We start from the raw sequence: 23,175 nt of genomic DNA on the forward strand, positions 1-23,175 counted from the left end.
GGAAGGTGAATAGTTGAAAAACATGGTCTTGGTGATAGAAACAAAGCTGGAGCTAGCACGATAGAGTTTTGCAAGACTAATGACTTCTTCATTTCAAATATATTTTCCCCCAACAACATAAATTACATTACAAATAGACTTTGCCAGATGGAGTATGTAGAAATCAAATAGACTAGTTCTATGGGAATGCACAATGGAGAAGTTCAATGTCATCAGCCAAGATCAGAGATCAACTGTGGAATAGACCATCAATTGCTCATGTTCATGTTCAGGTTGAAAGCTGTAAGATGATTTTTAAAAAGTCCATGACAGCCAAAATATGACTTGAGTATATCCCACCTGAATTTTGAAAACATTTCAAAAACAGATTTGATTAACTCATCACTTTTGACCAAATCCTTGATGAGTTTTGAACTGAGAACATCATACATGATGAAAAGGTTGTTAAAAATAAAGGGAAGAAAGAAAAAAAAACCAAAGTGGATGTTAGAAAAGATTGTGAAACTTGTTTTCAATTGTAGAGTAACTAAGGCAAATGGAAGTAATGTTGAAGTAAAAGATGTGAACAGAAATTTTCAAAAAGCAGTTTGAGAGCATTGTAGGGTATTGTAATGAAATGTGCAAAGACCTAAAGGTAGAAAGCCAAAAAGAAGAACACTCAACTTATCTGAAGCTGAAAGCATTGGAGAAAGAATAGCCTTGAGTTATAAGATTGAAGGAGGAGTCAGTCTACTGCCATCGTTACAATATTGAAAACCCACGTAAGTAGTTTGATCCTATTCTAAAGGTCAGCATGAGTCAGAATTTAATGACATTTAATGATCGATGTCATGGGCAAAATATTGAATGATGCAGAATGCAACTGAACAAGATACTATAGAAGGCAGAAGCCCAAGCTACACTGAAAGCATTTATGAACAACAAGACTCCAGGAACTAATGGAATATACTCATTGACATATTTCAACAAACTACTGAAGCTCTGGAAATGCACATTAATCTATGCCAAGAAAGTGGGTATCCTAGTCAACTGACTAGAAGGAATGTATATTCATATCTATTCCCAAAAAAGGTAACACAAAATGAGGAATGATCTCCCAACGACGTGGACACCCACCCCTTCTCCCCGAGAAGAATGCACTTCAGAAGACAGCACTGAAGCTATAGCTCAGGGAGAGGGGCATCTCTGATGAGAGCATAGAGAAGCAAACAAAGACAGAAGGAGAGAGAGTGGAATATATCCTGCCCCACCAAGCCCCAAGGATGATATTCCTGCTCAGAGCACTCAATGCACAGAGAGGACCATAGGACCAGCCCCACCCAATACACGACATCCCTCACTGATCCATATTGTTGTGGGGAAAGCACTGGAGACACAGTGTGGGGATTGTGCCCAATCTGACCCCACCACAACGGGGTGAAACACTAAGGGTGTGCAACAGAGTAGCAAGGGGAGCAGAGCAAGGAAGTCCCCAGGGAATACTTTGGGGCTAGGGCGTGGCACCCCATCAGATTCAAACACTCCTAAATGTCAACCAACAATTTATAGGCTTTTCTATTTTTTGGTTGTTGTTTTTTGTTTTCATTGTTGTTTTCTTTTCTTTCCGTTTGCTGTTTTGTTTTGCTCTGTCTTGTTTTTGTGTTTATTATCATCTCTGCATGTCTATCTAGATAATATAAGCAGGATAAACAATCCAAAGAAAACAATAGGACTGATAATTGGGGGGGCGGGATATGGGAGATGGGGAGGTGGGGGAAACTAAGGGAGTTTTCAACAAACCCAGGGAAAAAGGAACACACGTGATCTAAAATCAATGGTGAGGAGGGCATAGGATGCCCGGTGGGGCTTGATAAAGGGCAATATAGCCAAGAAAAATTACTGAAACCCAAATGAAGGCCAAACAGGATAGTGGGACAAGAGGAAAGTAAAAAGAAATAGAGGAAAGAACTAGGAGGCAAAGGACACTTATAGATATCTAAATACAGGCATATATATGTAATATATTTATATATAATGATAGGGAAATAGATCTATGTACATATATATGCTAAGTATTAAGGTAGTGGATAGACATTGGGCCTCTACTAAAATACTCCCTAAACACAAAAACAACCTAGCATGGCATGATCACTGAGGACAAACTGGGTGCACAAGCAAATGTGGTGAAGAAAGCTGATGGTGTCCAGCTATCAAAAGATATAGCATAAGGGGTCTTAAAGGCTTGAAAATAAATAAGCGGCCATCTAGCTGAGCAGCAACAAAGCCCACATGGAAGAAGTACACCATCCTAAAAAAAAAAAAAAAAAGAAGTACACCATCCTGTGTGATCATGAGGTATCGATGGGATCAGGTATCAGTTATCAAAGACCCAGAACAAAAAATCATATCAATGTGAATGAGGGGGACTGCAGAGGTAGACCCAAAGCCCATTTGTAGACAATTGGACATTCCCTTACAGAAGGATCACTAGGAAGAGACAAGCCAGTTAGGGTGCAGTATAAAACCGACAAAACTTACAACTTTCCTCTAGTTTTTTAATGCTCCCCCTACCTGCTTATCATGATCCCAATTCTATCTTACAAATCTGGCTAGACCAGAGGATGTACATGGGTACAGATAAGAGCTGGAAACACAGGGAACTCAGAACAGATAAACCCCTCAGGACCAATAATGAGAGTAGCAACATCAGGAAAGTAAGGGAAAGGTGGCAGGAGAAAGGGGAACCAATCACAATAATCTATGTACAACCCCCTCCCAAAGGGATGGATAACAGAAAAATGGGTGAAGGGAGCTAGCAGTCGGTGTAAGATGTGAAAAAAAATGATAAATTATCAAGGGTTAATGAGGAAGGGAGATGGGTTGGGAGTGGGAGTGGGGTTGGGAACTGATACCAAGTGCTCAAGTAGAAATAAAATGTTTTGAAAATGATGATGGTAACATCTGTACAAATATTCTTGACACAATGGATAAATGTTTGGATTGTGATAAGAGTTGTATGAGTACTCAAAAATTGATTTTTTTTAAGAGAGAGAGTGAGAGCAACAGATATTCTCCTAGACCTATTTTACTTATTAGTCCGCCTACTGTGTTTAATCAACCTATCATCACACAAGTAGGTACTAAGCCTCAAAGTGCCCAGAAGAAAACAAGTCGCATTCATGGACCTGTCCTGGTGACATTCATGATGAATTAGAGCTCCAGGATCCAATCGGTTATGTTAAAAACTTCAAACTCCCTAAATTGAGGCAATTTAATGTACAACAGCACACTATATCTGTGAGCATTTCTGCAGACTGGTTTTCCATCTAGAATTTCACATAAACTCACAGTGATTGAGCATTATGATTGCCATTAAAACTGTTCATTATAATTCTTACATTTTTATTCAGTTCTTTAGAAGACAGTTTTATTGACATAGACCTCACACACGTTCAATTATATTAAAATATCAGTAACCATTACCCCACTCAGTTTCAGATTATTTTCTACATGCATTCGTTGTTGTTAGCTCCCTATTTCCCTCACCCCCACCCCCTGCCCAGTACTTCCCGATTCAATGTTTTATCCTTCCTCTTGGTGGCCAGGATTCCAGGAGTGTCATCTACAGGTCTTTGCTCTAGAGGCATTTCTTGTGTTTAATTCAACTTCCCTCCTCCCTTGATTGGGACTCTATATTGCCCATCTTGCTTTTTGAGCAAGACATGCTAGACAGAAAGATACAAGTAATGACTCCATCACATTCTTTCATCTATGCCACCTACACAGTCGTTCCCTGCTTGGGCCCATCCTGTAGTCACCGTGTCACTCCAGATCCTCAAGGACCTGCCTCTCCTTCACTGCTCCCTACGTCATCAAGCATGTGTTTCTTCTCCAGGGACTTGTCTCTCCTGACAACGTGTCCAAAGTATGTAGGATGAAGTCTTTCCATCCTTACCGATAAGGAGCACTCGGGCCACACTTTGTCCAGGACAGCTCTGTTTGTCCGTTTAGCGCTCGATGGTATTTTCAATATTCGTCTCCAGCACCACAATTTAAATGCTAGGATTCTTCTTCAGTATTCTTTATTCAATGTCCATTTTCACATATGAGGTGATTGAAAATACCATGGCTTAGGACAGGTGCACCTTAGTCCTCAATGGACTATCTTTGCTCTTCAACCCTCTAAAGAGGACTTGTGCAGCAGATGTACCGAAGGCAACATGTCCTATGCTTGACTGCTGCTATCACCAATGCCAATATTTCCCAATTCTGAACCTTTCTCTTTGGTTCCAACTCTTGTACCCAATTGCCAATAATTACCAAGCATGTGATGGCATGTTTGATCAAGACATACCAAACCCAAACCCAACTCACTGCCATCAAGCCAATGTTGATTCACAGTGATCTCCTGTGGCTTTCTAAGACTGTAACTATTTACAAGACTAGAAAGCCCAGTCGTGCTCCCCTGGAGCTGCTTGTGGTTTCAAACTGTTCACCATATGGATCACAGCCGAGTGTGTAACCATGATACCAATCCCAATGAAAACATAAAAAGCATTTTCACAGAATCCCCTATAAGCAAAGAAACTGAGTAGACATACCAAAAGAAATGAATGTTAGCTGAACCCAGTACAGATCTAAGGAGTAAAGACATAGGGAGGGTGAGACTCCTTGGGATTCTGATTTCCACAGAGAAAAGAGGGAGTTAGGATCCAGAGTCGGTGTTACTTAAGAATTGTAGTTCTTGACCACTGGGTGGGCAGAGTTCATGAAGCAATAGACTCCACATCTTCATCCACCTGGGCTACAAGTTGCACTCCCCACTACTTGCACTTGGATGTATCCGGGTCCCAATTGATGACTCCAAACTATGGGAATTTCCCAGATAATTTTATAAGTGATATGAAGAGTGGACTTGCCCTTTCCCCACACTCCTGGTGACTATAAGAACAAAGTGCCATGTTCCTGCAGCCCTTAAAGCCCGAGATTGCAGTTGAGCTCCTCCTTTACCCCACTCTCTCACCAAGCCTTACCTGTCATTCTCCTTTTTAGCTCTTTGCCAAGTAGTAGTGGACGGCTGCAATGACCCCACCCCATCTAGTTACCCAACCTCCACGGGATTCGGAGCCCTCCAACAACACCCCTGCAACCTGCCTGCCAATGTGCCCCAGCCCTTTGTAAAAGGGTACTTTCCCCCTCAGATTCCCATTTCCCCATCCACTCGCTTAATATACCTACCACATCTTCCTGACCAGCACCAATGTCCACTCTTTGCTTCCTGATCTATGACAGATCCTGGCCAATTGCTGCCCAAGCTGACCTAAGCTGTCATACACAGCCAGTGGGAAGAGATTTTGAATGATACTGCCATCGTTGCTCCCCCATGCAGAGACAGGTGATAAGAGAGAGCTCCAGCCCTGCCAGGTCACCGGACACAGTCAGCCCTCCTATGCTGCCAACCTTGACATATCTAAACTAAACTGAATTGAAGAAGTTATTTTAAAGTGTCCGGGTTGTATTCAATCTGTCAACCAGGTCATAACATGGTGCCTCCTTGGGGGTATGGCCTTCTCATGAAGAGGGCCCAAGGAACCTCCCACTCGCTCTCTGCCTTGACTCTCCTGCTCGCTGGCCACCGGGGAGCTGCCAGAGTCCTGCCTTGTTCCCACTGATCTCAGATCTGTGTCATGTAGTACACACCGGCCTGTGAACTTCCTATGTTCTGCACCATTGCATGTGGCTGCGTGAGTTTGAAGGGGGACTTTTGGATTAATATCGAACATATGGACTGAGTTGGACTGGGCTGGGATGTGTTCTTGATATATAATTACTTCTTGATATAAATCTCTCTTTATACTTATGTGACTGTTACTGGCTCTGGCTCTTTCAGGCTCGTTTTAATTTTCGTCAGTTTAATCCTGAACTTACATATGAGCAATTGATGATCTGTTCCACAGTAGGACCCTGGTCTAGTTTTAGCTGCTGATGTTGAACTTCTCCATCGTGCTTTCCCACAGATGTAGTAAATTTGGTTTCTGTGTATTCATTCTGCGAAAGTCCACGTGTAAAAAGAAGTCTTTTGTGTTGTTGAAAAAAGGTATTCGTTTTGCAAAATTCTATCATATGCTCTCCAGCTTCATTTCTATCACCAAGTCCATATTTTCCACCTACTGCCCCTTCCTCTTTGTTTGAAACTTTTGCATTCTAATCACCCAAAACTATCAAAGCGTCTTGATTGCATGTTTGATTAATATCCAACCACAGTCATCGAGAGAATTCTTTCATTTTTTTCATCATTACCTTTCATGATTGGTACATACACTTGAATAGTGTCTGTATGGAATGGATTTCCTTGAAAGTAAGTAGATATAATCCTACCAAAGTCAGAATTGTACTTCATTATGGATTCAGCAAGATCCTTTCTGACTATGAATGCCATGCCTCTTAATCTTATTACTCCTGGCATAATACCTCATATAATTTTCTGATTCCAAATGGCTACTACCAGTCATTTCAGCTCACTAATGCCTAGGATATCAATCTTCATGTGTTCTGTTTCATTTTTGACCACTTACAATTTTCCCAAATTCATACTTTGCACAACCCAAGTTCCAACCATTAGAGATTTGTTTAACTCCTTCTCTTTATCTTGAGTAGTGACCCACCAGCAGACAGCTCCAGCCCAACAGGCTTTATCTCCCATCCATCACCCTGACCAACTCCCATGCAAGAAATCAGGTCCTCTTCAGTCCTATCTCAAGTATCTTGGGACCTGAGGGACCCATCCCTGGCAGTAGTTCTGACAATGTTCTGCTTCCTTTACTTGGGTATTCAGTATTTGACAATGTTTCAAAGCATAACCATTAGACAACAGAAGCATTAGGCAATACGAAAAATATCAGGGGAATGCAAATAGGGAAAGGAGAATGGAAACTCTCACTGTTTGAAGATGCAGAATGAAACCGGGCCCACACCTCACCTCATGTAAAGTCATGAACTCAAGAAGAATTAGAGACCTGAACATAAACCCCAAAGCTGTAAGGATCAATAAGGAGAAAATTTGGACAAATTTAAGGACCCCATTACAAGGCATAAACAGAATAGCAAGTCTAATAAAGGAAGCACAGACCACGGAAGACAAAATAGACTGGGACTTATTAAAATAAAATAAAATAAACCCCTCCCTGCCATCAAGTTGATGCTGACTCATTGTAACCATACGGCAGGGTGGCCCTGTGAGTTACCAAGACTGTAACTCTTTAAGGGAGTAGAAACCTCGTCTTTCTTCCGTTTTTTTTTAAGGTGGTTTTGAACTCCTGACCTTGCAGTGGGCAGCCGAACACATGGCCAGTATGCCACCAGGGCTCCTTATGCAACCCAGAAATTTCTCCGCTGGGCATACACCTCAATAAAGCAAGAAAAAGAACACAAATATACCTACACCTTCCCATGTTCATAGCAACACAATTTACATTAGCAACAAGCTGTGAATAGCCGCAATTTCCATCAATTGAAGAATGGACAAAGAACCTCTGCTACATACACACATTGGACTCCTATGCATTCCTAATAAACGGTTGAACCTGTGACATAATCATGACATAGAGAGACCTGGAAACCATTCTGCTGGGTGAAGTTAGTCAATTGCAAAAGGGTAAACACTTAATGAGTCCACTACTGTAAGAATAAACACCAACACAAAGGCAGGCTTCAGTTCCCAGGTTACGTAAAAAATCATTTAGGCCCCCAACCAAGAGTCAGTGAATAGACCTAGCTCCCATAAAACACAGGTCATTCCCTTATAAGAAGACCTCAAAACCATCTCAAGAAATGCAGCCTCGGTGCAGATTGCGTCAGTTTTCCATATTAGGGGGAGAAGCAGACCAATTAAAACCCACAATACAGCAGTGTTCTGAGGTCCCCCCACAAATTAACAAACAACCCTAAAAGAGAAATCAGTGAACTTTATTGGGAGATTACATCAAGAGGTGTTTAGGGCTCCTGTCTGCCTTGAGGGGAGCCAATGGCAGTGTGAATAATGGGTGGGGAGAGTTGCACCCAGCCATTGTGAAAACACTTTTCCAAGAGGACAAGAGATCTGATATTTTTTTTCCCTGATTGGGCACTTATGACCTACTTGCTAACTAACTCCCAGTAACTCAAACTATGCACCACTGACAATGAGGGCATTAGACTCTGTGCTTCCGAGATACACAGCACCCTTTGTAGGCCACACCAGAGGATTCGGATTGGAAACTCTACTAAATGAACTAGGCTTTACCTTAAATGCACTTATGACAGAACTGAGGAATGGAAATACCCCTTCAAACTTTAAACTGAAATACACTAATCAAAGATGAAATGAACTATCATTATCCTAAGGTTAAAGAATGGTGAGCATGGACCAACATATATTTGCTTTTTTCTTGTCTGGCTCCCTCCACCTTTATGCAAAGAGTGTTAGTCTATGAGACAACACTGCCTTCACAGATGAGGGTTATTAAAGTACTGTTCTATCTCCAACCCTCACAACATATAGTAGCCAGCCATGCACATCTTGGAGATATATAAACTAACTATTCATGTAATGAAGTCTGATAGACCCTACACATGTATGAAATATTTGCTCAAACATGGAATTTTTCTAAAATAAAGTTACTATCAACAGGGTTGCATTAAAATTCACAGGGATGATTTAGGATGTATTACAATAAAATGGCAATGATATCCCTAAAATCAAATCAGCAGCTCATAAAAACAACGATTATAAGAATGGATTTTGAGCTCTCCCTTATCATAGCCCTATAATCAGGACAATTAGTTCTTACAATATGACCCTGCATGAGACTTGCCCTCATGAAAGAAATCACTGAAGACATGGGTCCCTTAGCAAAGTATGGTGACGAAAACTGATGGTGCCCAGCTATCATGCAAAACAGCATCTAGGATTCTAAAGACTTACCTCACCCCAAGAAGTCATCTAAATGGGGAGTAAACGAAGTCCACATGATAGAAACACACCAGCCTGTGTGATCTAAAGTTAGCTAACAATATGATCCAACTCTGAAGAGGGAATGGTAGCAGCACTGAAGTCTTATACGCCAGTTGGAGGAAAGCTAGAGATGGTTGCAGTAGCCCACTTGCTGGCTCCCTACATGAGATGAGCCTCTGAATCTCCAGGCACAGAGACTGGGACCATCAACAACCCACATCTCATACGAAGCACATTTTTAAAGTGGATTTTAGCAACTACTTATTATGGAATGTAACATCTTGTAATTCGATCTCCGTATGGACTCAGTGTGAAATTGTTCTAAAATTTCAATGGGCTCTGCTTTCTCTTAGATTAAGGTCTCTATTGGTGTCATGTGGTCATTGCTGATGGATGCTGAAGACAGCAATGGAGATGATGATTATTTGGGTATTTGGAAGGAGAGCGGAGGGAAAATGGGGAATCAACACCAATTTATAAAAGAAAATAGAAAAGACACCAAAGCCGATTAAGATGATGATTACACAGCCCTTCTTAATATGACTGAACTATTGAATTGAATGATGTATTAATTTTAGCTCAGAAAATATGAGTCAATAAATACAAAGTCAACAAAAATGAACTAAGTGAAAGGAAATTAAAAAATAAAAGATCAGCATGGAGAATTAAGTGTAACAAAGAAATTCTTAACACTACACACATACACACACTAAAAAAATACCATTAAATTAATATATTGACAATATCTTTAAATGTAAATGATTTAAATGCATCAGTCCAGAGAGAGTGGAAGAATAGACTTTAAAAATATTGTCCATTCATATGTTTTTTCAGTCCTAGAAAAAATAAACTTTAAATCAAGCCCCAATCATAAGAGACAAGGAAGGGAACTATATATTGATTAACAGGTTACTCCACTGAAAGGGCATAACCCTAATAAGATGTTACCTATCTAGTGACAGAGCTACAAAACACATTCAACAAACTCTGGCAAAACTGAACAGAGAAAAGAGCAGTACTATGTTAATAGTAGAGAGTTTAACACATTGTGCTTGACAAAGGACAGAATTAGAAAGGAACTCCTCAAAGACACAGATTTTAATAGCATAATCAACCAATTTGACCTCTTCGATGTAAACAGAACATGTTATTAAGGATTAACACAATAAGCATTCTTCTCTAGAGCATATGGATCATTTACCAAATTAGACTATATTTTAGGTCACACAGCAAGCTTCCACATATTCTAAAATATGAATGACAAAATATCTTGTTTGAACATGGTGATAATTACATAATTTCATGTTAACTTGATAAATAAATCTAGAGGTGGAGTCCACCTGTCAATCAGGTCACAGCCTGATGATGCCTCCTAATGGGCATGGCCTTCTCCTGAATATTCTGGAAACTTCCTCTCTCTTGATTCTGCCATCACAAAAGGTGGTCTCTCTCTCTCTCTCTCTCTCTCTCTCTCTCTCTCTCTCTCTCTCTCTCTCTCTCTCCTCCCAGTCCCTCTCCCTCTGCCTTTGCTTTCATGTTGACAAGCCATGCAGAGACAAACTATGGGGATCCATTCTCTCTCTAATTCATCTTCCTGTTGACAAGTCACGTTGAGGCACAGAGATGGCAGTCAGAGGCCCAGAGATACATCCACTGCCATTGGATCTATAAGACTTTCACCCACTGGCCTGTGACCTTCCTGCATTCTGCATCATTGCATGTGGCTCTGTGAGTCTGAAGAGGGATTTATGGAGTAATATTGGACTTATAGGCTAATATTAGACTTACGGACTTGTTCAGGACTGGGCTGGGGTGTTGTTTGTTTGTTTTTTTTTTATATCCAATTACTCCTTGATATAAAGCTCTTCCAAAAAAAGAAATTATTATTTCAAAGCTATGCATTTAATTTTTTTTTTTACAAAACAACCTTAGCTCCTTCAAAGAACTCGCCCTTATACTTAATTCATTGGTCAAACCTACAGTTCCATTCTTGGAAACATATTTTTCAAACTCATCTCTTTGGATGGGTGACAGCACCTCCTTCATTTTCTCTTCACCTCTTCCATGTCATCCAATCATAGTCCATTCATGTCCCTCTGCATTAGCAGAACCAAAAAGAAGTTGCACGGAGTGAGGTCTGGTGATTAAGGTGTTGGAGCAAGAGACATGCTGGTTTTTTTTGCCAAAAATTGGCCCACTGAGATAGCTGTGTGAGCAGGTTCATTGTCATAGTGGCAAGACCAGTCCCCCACCTGCCACAAATCATGCCCCTTTTTCATCACACAAGTTATGAAATCTTTTCAGAAACTTAAATAGAAAGCTTGATTAATAGTATGACCTGGTGGGACAAACTCCAAATTCACTATCCCCCTCACATCAAAACAAACGATCATCATCTTGATCTTTAGTTTCAATTGAAGAGCTTATTTTGGGCAAGGTGACGATGACAGCTTCCATTGGCTTGATGTTTGCTTTTGGGGTCTTAATAATGAACACTGTCTCATCACCAGTGATGGCCTTGGAGAAAAGTCTGGGTCCCTTCAGACTTTCTCCAAGGCCATCACTGGCCAGTGGGTAAAAAGTCTTGTGGATTCAGTGGAGGGGTGAGTATCTCAATGCTGCCATGGGTCTCCACGTGGCTCCTCCAGCACCAGGCCTCTAGATAGCTCCATGTGTCTTGTGACCAGGAATGTCTCACAGGGAGCGAGTGCCCCACTTCTAGCAAGCTGTTTATCTCTTTAGAGGTTTCAAATGAGGGCATCAGGAAGTGACTTGATGGACAGACTAAACTCCACTCCTTCATTCTTAAGTCTCAAGTTGACAACAGATTATGTAACCACCACACACTGTGACCATAGAAAACTTGCCAGGCGATGCCACAGGGTGCACTAACTCAGAGTCCGTTGCTCCATACTCTCCTAAAGGGAAAGCTGTGTACTATGAAAGCTTTGCCCAATGAAGCGTTTTCTCGTTTTTCTTGTTGTTGTTACCCCCTCCTGTCTGAGTCCCCCTGGATTCCTTTCTCTAGTCAACCTGGACTAACACAATCACAATGCTATAGAATTAGAAATCAACAACAAAGAATTTTTTTAAAAACAAAATACATGGAAAATTATATTATTCTGATTAAAAATGACTGGGTAATAGAAGGAAATAAAAGTGGTATTTTTATAAGCCCTAGAATTAAATGAGAATGAAAATACAACAAAACAACCCTTTAAGAAACAAGTTAAACTGTGCTCAAAGGAGAGTTCACATCAATAGCTTGGTCTTATTACTTGAACAAACAGAAAAAGAACAACAAAAGAAACCCATGGTCACGGGAGTGGAGGGGGGAGGACATAATGCAAATATAAGTAGACATATGTGAACAAAATACAGGAGAGAATAGAATCAACAAGATTTAGAAGTTAAATTTTGAGAGTATTTAAAACAAAGACAAAAACATAGACAAACCATTGTGCAAATTAACCAAGGAAAACTATGAGAAAATGAATGTAATAAAATTAACAATGACATGAGCATTACAAGAAAACAACAGAGATTTATGAAGAAAATTACTACAACACAAAACAGAGATAGACCCGCTTTCAGAGACACTTTGCCTGCCCCTAGGAAAATAACGTAAGTAATCACAAAACAACAAAAAATACAGCACAAATAGCTTCATTAGGTAATTCTACAAAAAAACTCAGGGAAAGTTGACATCAATCCTATTCCAACTATTCCAGAACATAGAAAAGGAAGAAAAACTCCCTAATTCATTCTATGAAGCCATCTAACCCTGACACTACAGCCAGGCAAAGGTACCACTAAAAAGGAAAATTAGAGAACATTATCCTTCATTAGTATAGATTCAAATATTAACAATAAAACCCTAGGCAATAGAATTCTACAGCAAGTATAAAATAATATATGATGGCTAAACACACTTCATACCGAGTATGGAAAAATAGCTCAACATTAGAAAATCAAACCATGAAATCCACTACTTAAATAAACACAGAACAAAACCACAGGATCATTTCAATTGTTGCAGAAAAAGCATCGGATACAATCTTTTAACACCTATTTCAGGAGCCCTCTTGTAAGGGAAAGTCAGTTGTTCAAACCGACCAGCCACTCCAGGAAGAGAAACGAGGCATTCTCCTTTCATAGGTGCAAAAGCTCTTGATTTGTAAACTATGTGGAAAATCTGGGATTATGAGCCTCTGTGCTAACAGATCACAAAACAAAACAAAATAAAAAGACATACAAAAAAATAAAGCATTGGAGTCATGCTGTGGAAAAGCACCTGACGTTTGGATGGGAGATATTCTAAGACATATACAGAGAAATCTTAGGACTTTACCAGGTACCTGAACCCAAACCAGAATATTCTCTAGTCTTAGGATGACTACAAAATCAGGATACCAAAAGGAGACTCTCAATGTTTTTCTATGAGCTAACTTCTTACCAATCAGCAGCCAGACTTCCGGTCATTTTCCTACTAAAATATAAGTAACATATTTACTTGATACAAAGGGTACATGTTATATATACACAATAATAATATAAGGATATATTATAGCATATGTATATTAACATGTGTTTATAATATATGTGACACACACATTATATAATTGAACATATTAAGGAAATATATTACTTATATTTTATTGGGAAAATGACCAGAAGTCTAGCTGCTGATTGGTAAGAAGTCAGCTCATTGGAAAACAGCAAACAGCAAACACACACACTGCTGGCACAGGTAGGGTAGCTTACTCAGTGGGCTGATAACAACAAAACCAGCAGTTTGAAACCACCAGTCACCTTTTTGGGAAAACTTGAGGCTCTCTATTCCTAGAAGATTTGTAGGCTCGGGAGCCCATAGGGGCAGCCTACTCTGTTCTATAGGATTCATTCATCAATTCAATGGCAACAGATTTGGTTTTGGGGTTTGCATGCATATAGCTCTATCTATATGTATATCTATATAGATAGTTCTATTTTTACCACCTTACCCCCATCCAAACTTCTAATGATATCCATTCTCTGTATTATCATGTGTAATTGCCCTCTCCTAAGTGGGGCCGAACCAGTGACAGCTCAGTAGATTGATGGTGTTATATCAATCTGTATTAATAAAATCTAGGCTCTTACTCTGGATATAACCTGGTGGATATTTAGATCAAGAGCTAAAAGAGGATTTGGTGATACCCCCTTCATGGAAAGGTAAAGGCAGATTTAGGTCTTAGCACCATGGTAACTTACAGATAGGAATCTTAAGCAGTTACAAGTGCCATAATTGAAGTTAGGCTATTTGTTTTCAAATTAAACTCAACTAATCCCTAGAAGACTGGTTTGGGCAATTTGCTTAGCTGTTCTAAGTCACATTTTCCTTGTCTTTAAAACAGGAATAATAATATATCTCAGCCACAGGCCTATTTGGAACATTAACTTGAATCATATACATAAAGTAATTAGCAACACCCCTTTAATATATATAAAGTAATTAGCAACATCCCCTTTGTGTTATCTATACAAAATATAACAAATGTGCCAAGCCGTGCACTCCTGTGAATTGTAACATACATTTGAACAGAGTAAAGGTCGGCAATGATGGGTAAAGTGTGGTATAGGGTGTGCAGAGGTTTCCCTACAGGATTAAAATAAGAGAATGAAGGTAGAAAAAATTCAAACTCCATAAAGATAGATCTAAGCTGAACTAGGAAGCAAAATCAACTAGCAGCAATAGTTTCTTATATCAAATTAAATTTTAAAGTTATCCTGATAGTATATTTTAGCATATAAACATAACTGAATATGTGCATGTTTTTATAAAATAACTGGACTATGTAAATTTCCAAGTTAGGGAAAGGTTGCCTGCTCTCTAACCAATGTTTTTGCAGTGAAATGGCCTTCAGAAGTCTTTGCTCTTGAGCTCTGCATTACTAAAGTTTCTATTCACTTTCTATTTTTTGGATGAATATTTACTATTGATTTAAGTTCTCCAGTTTTGACTGTGTGTGTACTTTATTTTAGCCAAGAGCCATATTTGCAATTAGGAAAAAATATCCTAGCAAATGCTCCCCGTTGCTTCTTACTGTCTAGAAGACCATCTCAGTTTTGGATGAACACAGGGTTATAAAAGTTTTAAAAGATTTGTTTTCTCTATTCGGCTATCTTCAAGGTTCAAAGAACATACTGATGCTATGCTGAAAATATATAGGATCCAAAATACAGTATCTGTATTCTCTAGTATCTCCCAGGAATATGCCTTTCCCCCTTACTTTTTATGGTGATTTGAATGTAAATTTACAGAGCATATTGGTTTTCCAGTCAATAGTCCACTTTTTAGTGTCTGACACTGATTTCAATTTCCACAATATGACAGCACTCTGTCCTCTTCCTCACTTTGTTTCCTGTTTCCAGTGGTCCTTCGTTCCTATCTGTTCCACTTTATGCTCTTTCTCCCTGGATACATGGTGCTCTGTGAATCTCTCATGATCGGTTGTTCTAAGCAGCGCTAACCTCTCTAGTTTTATTGTTTGCCTCAAAGCCCTGTCTTTGTTTGGCTGAAAGTTAAGTCACGAAGGTGAGTTCCGGTCCAGGCTTGACGTGTGACTAAGGAAGTGTGTGCTTAGTTTCTGTCTAGTCTATTTTGCTTCATAATAACCTTATGTCTAACAGAAAACTATGCTTCCCTGTCCCGCACCATCCTCGTGAGTGATGGGGGTCTGTTTGAGCCACGTTGCGGCTATTGTAACAGTCCATCTTATTGAAGGCTTTTCTTTTTCACTAAACTTCTACTTGACCAAACACGCTGTATTTTTAAGTGTATGAGGAGATAACACAGATATGTCTTAATTGTATATACTTTTGTATTGATTTAATTACTCTAAGATTGGTTTGTGTGTCAGTGGATGGCAAAGAAAAGACTTGAACCTACTAAAACTAAGATACTTGTGTGCATCAAAAACCTGCATTAAAGATATAGAAAGAGAACCCACAGGGTGGGAACTTTTTTTTGGTTGACCAAGAAAAAACCGGACAAGGGAATAATCGCTAAAATGTAGAGAAACTGCAACACCTCAGTAAGAAGCAGATGAATAACTCAATAAAAAAGTGAGCAAAAGCCAAGCACAAACAGTTCACCCAAGATAAAACCCAAATGACCAGCCAACGTATGAAGGCATGTTCACGGTCACTAGCCAGCAGGAAGACGCCATCCAAAGCTACCATTGATAAGCACTTCCCAGCTAAAGACAGAAAGGAAAGAATACATGCTGGAGAGGCTGCAGAGAGATTGGAACCCTCATATACTGCTTGTGGGAGTGTACATATGGGCATCCACTGCAGCAAGTGAGAAGGCACCGCCTCAAACAACTGAGCGCAGACATCCCATACAGACCAGCGATCCCTCTGCTGAGTATACATCCTAAAGAAGTAAGAGTCTTAACATGGACAGACATGGGCACACACATGTTCATCCTAGCACTGTTCACAAAGGAGCAAGAAGGAGACAACCTAACGTCTATCAGCAGGAGACCGGATAAAGGAACCCTGCATAATGAATACTGTGCATACATTAGGAGAAAAAGACTAAACAATAAATCAGCTCGCATCATGGATAGTGTACTGAGTGAAATTTACCATCACAAAAAGACAAATCTTGGACTAGAACGCTGCTATAAAGGGGGATGGCCAAGGTGAGGAACGACCTGCATACCAAAGGGAACATGCTTTTGAGACGCCCAAGGTGGGAGGAAGTGGGAAGGGCAAAGCAATCAGCTAGAGTGTTGATGGGTGTTTATTTGGGAGGAAGGTGGATAGTAGTCCACAGAAAGGGGAAAAGAAATCAAGGAGTGGGCGAAGGGTCAGCTATTGGAGTTTGTTAGGCGTTTTAATTGTGAAAGAAAATGTTGACCTAACATGTAAACCCCTACCTGATTTAAAATTTACATTGTTCATTTTAAAAAAGATTGCGTTCTGTCTCTATGTGTGTAAGTACTCTTTATTCAATATCCAAATGAGATGTTTTGAAATTATAAATAATTAAGGCTGTAAAAGACGGTAATTTTCATAAGCATAGAAATCAGCAACATTCTCAAGAAATACTTGTTGAATTTATCTTTCCTAGGTAAGCTGGTTTTTTAGATATTTATAAAGCATATTTTCTAAAATAAAATGAACAGTTATGCAAATATAACAGGCTTTATATAAAATAGCAAGGATATTTTGTTTTCATTTAAAAGTAGAATATTTTCATTTCTTAAACTTAAAACTTATGTAATTTAAACTTATTTCACTTTTCAAAAAAGCTATTAAGCTGATAATTTTTATAATAAAGTATATAGAGATAGATAATACTTCAATTAAAGTAGATTAGAAGTTTTGATCAAGTTCTAAAAGCCCAGGTGGGAGTAAGGCATTACTTGCTACACCCTTGCTACATTCGGCTATCAAGGGTTGGCAAGGTGGAAAAGCACTTTTATCTTTAAAATGAACCAAATTACCTTGATTTCATATGTTGTTCCAGGATTGAGATTGGTAAGAAGAACTTCCAGACTATCTGGTTTTGCTGTAACTTGCGTATACACTGCCTGCATCCATGGACAGACTTCCTTATATTTAACAATGTAAGATAAAATCTTTCCGTTTGGGTTAGGTGGTGTATTCCATGAGAGAAGAATCCCAGCAGATCCAACCCGTTCCCCTGCTAGGAAGACTGGAGGCCCTGGTTCTATTAAAAAAGAAACAAAAACTTGTTTTTTTGTTGAAAGGTCAAAAATGTATTTTCACAGTAATATCTAAGAAAAGAATTTTCAAATGTCAACTTTTGAAATGCCCAAAGACTAATAGTTTCTTACTATGAGATTTTCCTCCCTGAAAACCTGATTAAAAAGAAAGAAAAGATTAAATGTGTTTGGGGAATACCAGAAACATTCTTTTGTAAGAACGTAAAAAATGGCATGCTACTAAATACTACATACCAAATATACTTTGATGCCAAATCATTTTTAAAAGAAACACACACAACTAAGAAATCAAGAAATGGTATTCCAAACTAATTGTATTTCCGCTAGTGTACTGAGTTTGATATTTGTAGGGTCCTATATTATTTAAATGTTACTATTAACAGTCTCTCTGATGTGTTTCACAACTGGGAAGTATAATTATTTTTGAAGTTAAATAACCAGAAAGGGGTTCTCAACAGATCATTTTTCTGAAGTTTCCAAATTACCTTAATTACACTTAACTGTCTTTCAGAAAGATTTCCTATACATATTCCCACCCAGTTAGTTTACACTAACTACAAAACAAGTTAAGACATATACTCACTGGTTACATTTGTTGTCACTGTTCTGCTGACAGGTGCACTGTATGTTGTAGCAGAAATCGAAGAGATGGTTACATTGTACCTGGTACCAGGAATAGCATCGGAAACATCAACCTAGAACACCAAAATCAAATAATTATGTTACACTTCTTTCTGGAAAGCAAAAAAATAAAATGCTTAGAAATATAAACCTATCACCATCAAAATAATAAAGTAACATCAATATATAACTCTGTACTGTTTAAAATATCATAGTAAACTTCAATACTGTTATGAAAAGCAAACCTGTTCTATCATATAACAATTTGACAGCATGTAAGGAAAATTACAAAGCACACTTCTTTCTTAAAGGCTAAATCAGTAGTTATATCTAGTCTAGTTCATTGCCGCAAGAAACAATTTTTTAGAAGTCTTAGGAGCTATCTAGCCCATTTCTTAGCCCTGACTTTCAAGATTGTAAATGAAATACCTGTGTCTCAGAAGGTCCAATAAAAAGTAAAAGAAAAATGATCAGAAAATCCATCATTATTACATTTTTTCAGGCAGTGGAACCACATTGGTGGCTCTAGAGAGAAATGTTGCCCACATTAATGATTTAAAGACAGATCCTCCTGGCAAGTACACAATTAATGAGCCTGGATTACTCAATAGCTCTGCCCTTTCTTTGTTAAACTATTCATGAACCCTTGGATGATGGGGTGTAGGTTCAGGGTAGATGTAAAAAAATATGCATAGTCGTTGCTAAGGTAACAGTTCACTGATGCTGAAACATACACTCATCAATTCATCATCGATGTTTTTGTCTTCATCTTATGCTTAAAAAAACTTCAAAGGAGTAAGCTTTCAAAGTAGATGGATCTCATAAAGGACTTTCCTATTAGGACCAAATATAAATACAAGTTGGCTTGGCAAGCTCTCTATAACGAAACCTGTACCTGATACTCTCCACCTCCAAGATCGTCGATAGTAACAAAGCCACTGTCAGGAACAAGATCCACATGATACCCGTCCACATGGCCGGAGCGCAGGCTCCAGCGCAGAGAAAAGGAATGTGCAGAAATATTGAAGGCTTTGAGCTTCTCGGGTTTTTCTGGTTCTAATTCAAGAAAATAGAGGTTTAAAATAGAGCACTCCATCCAACATTTCAAAGGAAAAATCAATGAGGGTCAAGTTTCAAAATAAAATCATTGTTAGAAAACGTAAAGACTTAAACTATCCCGAAACATACTTAGGTGTTAGGCTGCTGTATCGTGAGCAATTCTTATCTGTTATGATTACCAGAAATAACATTAAGTTATGGGTCTTTTTCTAAGATATTCCCTATTTGCTAAAGTCTGTCAGTTGACCAATTTCTTTTCACACCTTTTGCTGTAACTGAAAATGCAAATTATCTTTAAAATATATGATTCATCTTAATTATGGTGGGTATTTCCCAAACAAAAGAAAATAAGTTCAGGATAGCTAAAATCTACTAGCTTTTGTTTTTCACAGTGAGTTTTCCTGACAAATATATGGTTAGGTATTCATTTACTAGAAAAGACTATTTTTTATATTGAAATGTGCCCACTTATAAATGATAAATACTTATTTTGGAACCGCTTCAACTAGGTTTTTACAAACCTTTACTTTCACTGTTTAAAAAGTTTTGTGTCTGCTGCCTTGAAGGGAGTTTTACAGCTAAAGTTCCTATGATTTGGTTGTGAATAACTCGGGTTTTCACTCTGCCTTATCTTCAGGTCGGTTTCCTGACAAACATTATTGGGGGCGGGAGAGAATGTGGAGCCAAAGTATGTGAAAAACACAGCTGGCGTAGATTTCATCTAACGCCTTTTCCAAAAGAAAGAATTCTGAAATTACTTCCTCAACTCCATTTATTATTTTAAGACTGCATTACCAGGGATATAAAGCATTGCATTAAAAGCACATCTGAATATTAAAGATCAATTTCTCAGTATTTGTTGGGAGAGTATTTTTAGGTGTTTCATTTTTTGTTTTTTTTTCCCCCTTTGAGGATTCCTCTAATGCTTATACAATGACTTCTTATCAAGCACCCTAACCTAATTTCAGTTGAGCTCTTCATATTCCGGCTTCTCCAAAATTACACATGTTTCCATGGCATCGCTAGCAAATTATCCGCGAAGTAAGCACAGTAGCTGCAGTTTCCCCACAGCCATATAAAAGTATTATCAATCAAAAGCAAAAACATAGATCTATACTCCCTGTATCCTGTTGTCAGAGAAAAATAACGTAATTTCCTCACTATCTCACATTAACAGGCAAAAGTCTACTCTGTCGGTCCAGTCCCATCCATTACTACTCACTTTACTGTTTTGTGTTGGGCTCATATTAGCTTGTGGGTGTGGGGAATTAGCTATTATCTACCATTGACTTGATGGTAGTGGAATGCAGTTTTTGTTTGTTAGTTTCAGTTTTGATTTTGAGTTTTTAAGCAAAGAACTAAAAGAAAGCTCCCGTGAGACTTTCTCAGGAGCAAGAGGAAGTGTTCTATTTCAGTAAAAAGTTACGCAATTGCAGAAATCCACAGAAATCTACTCTGTCTTCTAGGGCTGCTGTTAGTTGGAACGGATTCAGTAGCAAAGGGGCTGGGCGGGGGAGGGGGGGGGAGGGGAGAGACTGACTTTGAAATAAAGGATGACATAAAAGATGGTAAACTGATTACCAAGCCGGGGTGAGTTTTCCTAGACTGATATAAAATTACACACTGACAGACGCCTGGCTAGGGATGAAGTTTGTCTCACCAAGAGGAGGAAGAATGTATTTGTCTGGAAAGTTGCCAATCAGATCAAGAGCGTAAGTCTTCCTGAGACAATGGTACTTGAAGGAAGGAAGGAAAGGCTGAACAAAAGGAAGCTCCTGAGTGGGACCTGGATTGGAGAGAATTTGGAAGAACTGAGGAAAGCTAGACTGAGTTTCCAGGATAGAGGAAGAAGGAGTTAGGTTGATCATATAAAAATAGTTAGATTTTATTAGCCTAAACAAAATAAGAAGCTCTTGACTAACATCAAGTGAGGAAAAGTGGTGCCTCTAGGTAAATAGATCGGGGCTCCCTTGGGGGTCAGTTAGATGAGGCAATGAAGAACTCACTGCCATCGAGTCGATTTCAAATGACAGTGGCCCTATAGGACAGTGGGGAACTGCCCTGGTGGGTTTCTGAGACTATAATTCTCTACAAGAGCACAACCTCTCGGCAGAGGAAAGCCTCATCTTTCTCCAGTAGAACGGATGGTGGTTTCAAACTGCTGACCTTGAGGTTAGCAGCTCGATGTGTATCCACTGTCTCTTGCAAAAGGAGAGTAAGATAGTGAAATGCTGAAGCCATGAAGGAAGAGCAGAGATTCTTGGGTATGCTATAGACGGTTCAACTAACCAAAAGGAGAAGCCATAATTAAGACATAATTTGTACTCCAAGGAATTTAATATCTCATAAGGTTGAAAAATATAAAACAAGCATACTGCTCTGACATCAGTTTTAACACACCAGTAAAAATCAGATCACGAAGTGGATAGGCTTCTAGTTTTCACAGAAAAAAGATCATATCACATTTATCTTAATTAGGGGTAGCAAAAGAAGTGTAAAAATATTACTAGAAACCTGAATTTCCTAAAAAGCTAATTCTCAGAACACCATCGGTTCAAAGCTAAACAGTTGTCTGTGAGCAAACTACCTTTGTTACAGAAGTTCACTGTGAAATAGATTGCTTTACTGCAAGATGTCTGAGGCTTTACCTATAAAATGCGTTTTGTGATTCTCTAAAGCAGGGTGTCAAGCGCAATTAAAACACGGGCCATTTGGTACACATGAGCCACGTCACATTGACAAATGTTGTTAAATGTATATTTCGAAGTGAGGATTCAGAAATATGGATAGGATAATTAAACCACTATATAATTGCTTTTATGTAGATAGTTATTTTATTTAATGTATTTATGAAACTAAAATTATTATTTTTTTACCCGAAACTTGCCAGCGTTTACCCCCTACTATTTTTCACTTACTTCTTATGTTGTGACCGGAAAATACAACAAAGCACCTAATAAAAACACAAAATGTTGGACAGCTGACAAACGTGATGCACAATCATAATGGCGTCCCTCTAAAAATGGTAAGGAGCGCTGCCGCCAGGTACGATTCATAACAGCGTAGCCCAGAGTGCTCCTTTGAACCTTCTCGCTCTTGGGATCTGTTTACATGACGTGACCCTGAGAGTGGCAGACACATCGCTTTCAGACGTCTCCGGAACTGAGTCAGCATGTTGATATATGTCCACAGGCCCCCAGGAAAGGCACTGGGCCACATGTACACTCGTCTTCAGTAGTTAAAGGGTTAACGAGGGAATTGTGTGTACGGTATTGCCTGAACCTCCCTGAAGTGCTTTTTTCTTCATAGCAATTTTTCTATTTTCATTTTATTTCAGAGCATTTCCTCGGGGTCGCATGGGGCCTGTGAGCCGTCAGTTTGACACCCCTACTCTGGCAACATTGCCTCATAAAAAAGGTGTGACAGTGTAATTTTAAATGTTCTAAGCAAATAAAAATGTAAAAATAAACAGTTAAAATTTATTTTAATATTTTGATTATTAATTATATATTATTAATTAAATTATATTAAAATATTTTGATACCCATTGTATCAAAAATGACCAATTCAACATGTAATCATATAAACACCACAGAGGTCGTTAAAATTCTTTTTCATTTAATTGTTGTTGAAATATTTATCCTAGAATTTTTTTTTTTTAAGCATTGGATGTCGATCTTTGTGTTCCATTTCGGTTTTGATTGCTTAGTGTTTTCCTAGACCCATGCTTCATATCTTCCACTTTCTGGCTACTAGTAGATGTTGCAGCTATTTTTTTTTTCT

General features: G+C 38.7%; 1 protein-coding gene across 2 annotated transcripts in view; it reads right to left on the reverse strand.

Moving 5' to 3' along the window:
• PTPRQ (protein tyrosine phosphatase receptor type Q) overlaps positions 1–23,175 on the reverse strand; it is a 251,561-nt gene that overhangs the window by 225,894 nt on the left and 2,492 nt on the right. The window contains exons 2-4 of one of the 2 annotated variants that reach the window (XM_075551228.1): positions 19,229–19,389; positions 18,296–18,407; positions 17,470–17,696 (exon numbers count right to left, since the gene is read on the reverse strand). In XM_075551228.1, the coding sequence (XP_075407343.1) occupies positions 17,470–17,696; positions 18,296–18,407; positions 19,229–19,389 (500 nt within the window). Of the gene's footprint in view, positions 1–17,469; positions 17,697–18,295; positions 18,433–19,228; positions 19,390–23,175 lie in introns of those variants that run through there. The other variant, XM_075551227.1, reaches the window with a different exon arrangement.

This window comes from Tenrec ecaudatus, chromosome 6, assembly GCF_050624435.1.
Source record: "Tenrec ecaudatus isolate mTenEca1 chromosome 6, mTenEca1.hap1, whole genome shotgun sequence".
Taxonomy (NCBI): domain Eukaryota; kingdom Metazoa; phylum Chordata; class Mammalia; order Afrosoricida; family Tenrecidae; genus Tenrec; species Tenrec ecaudatus.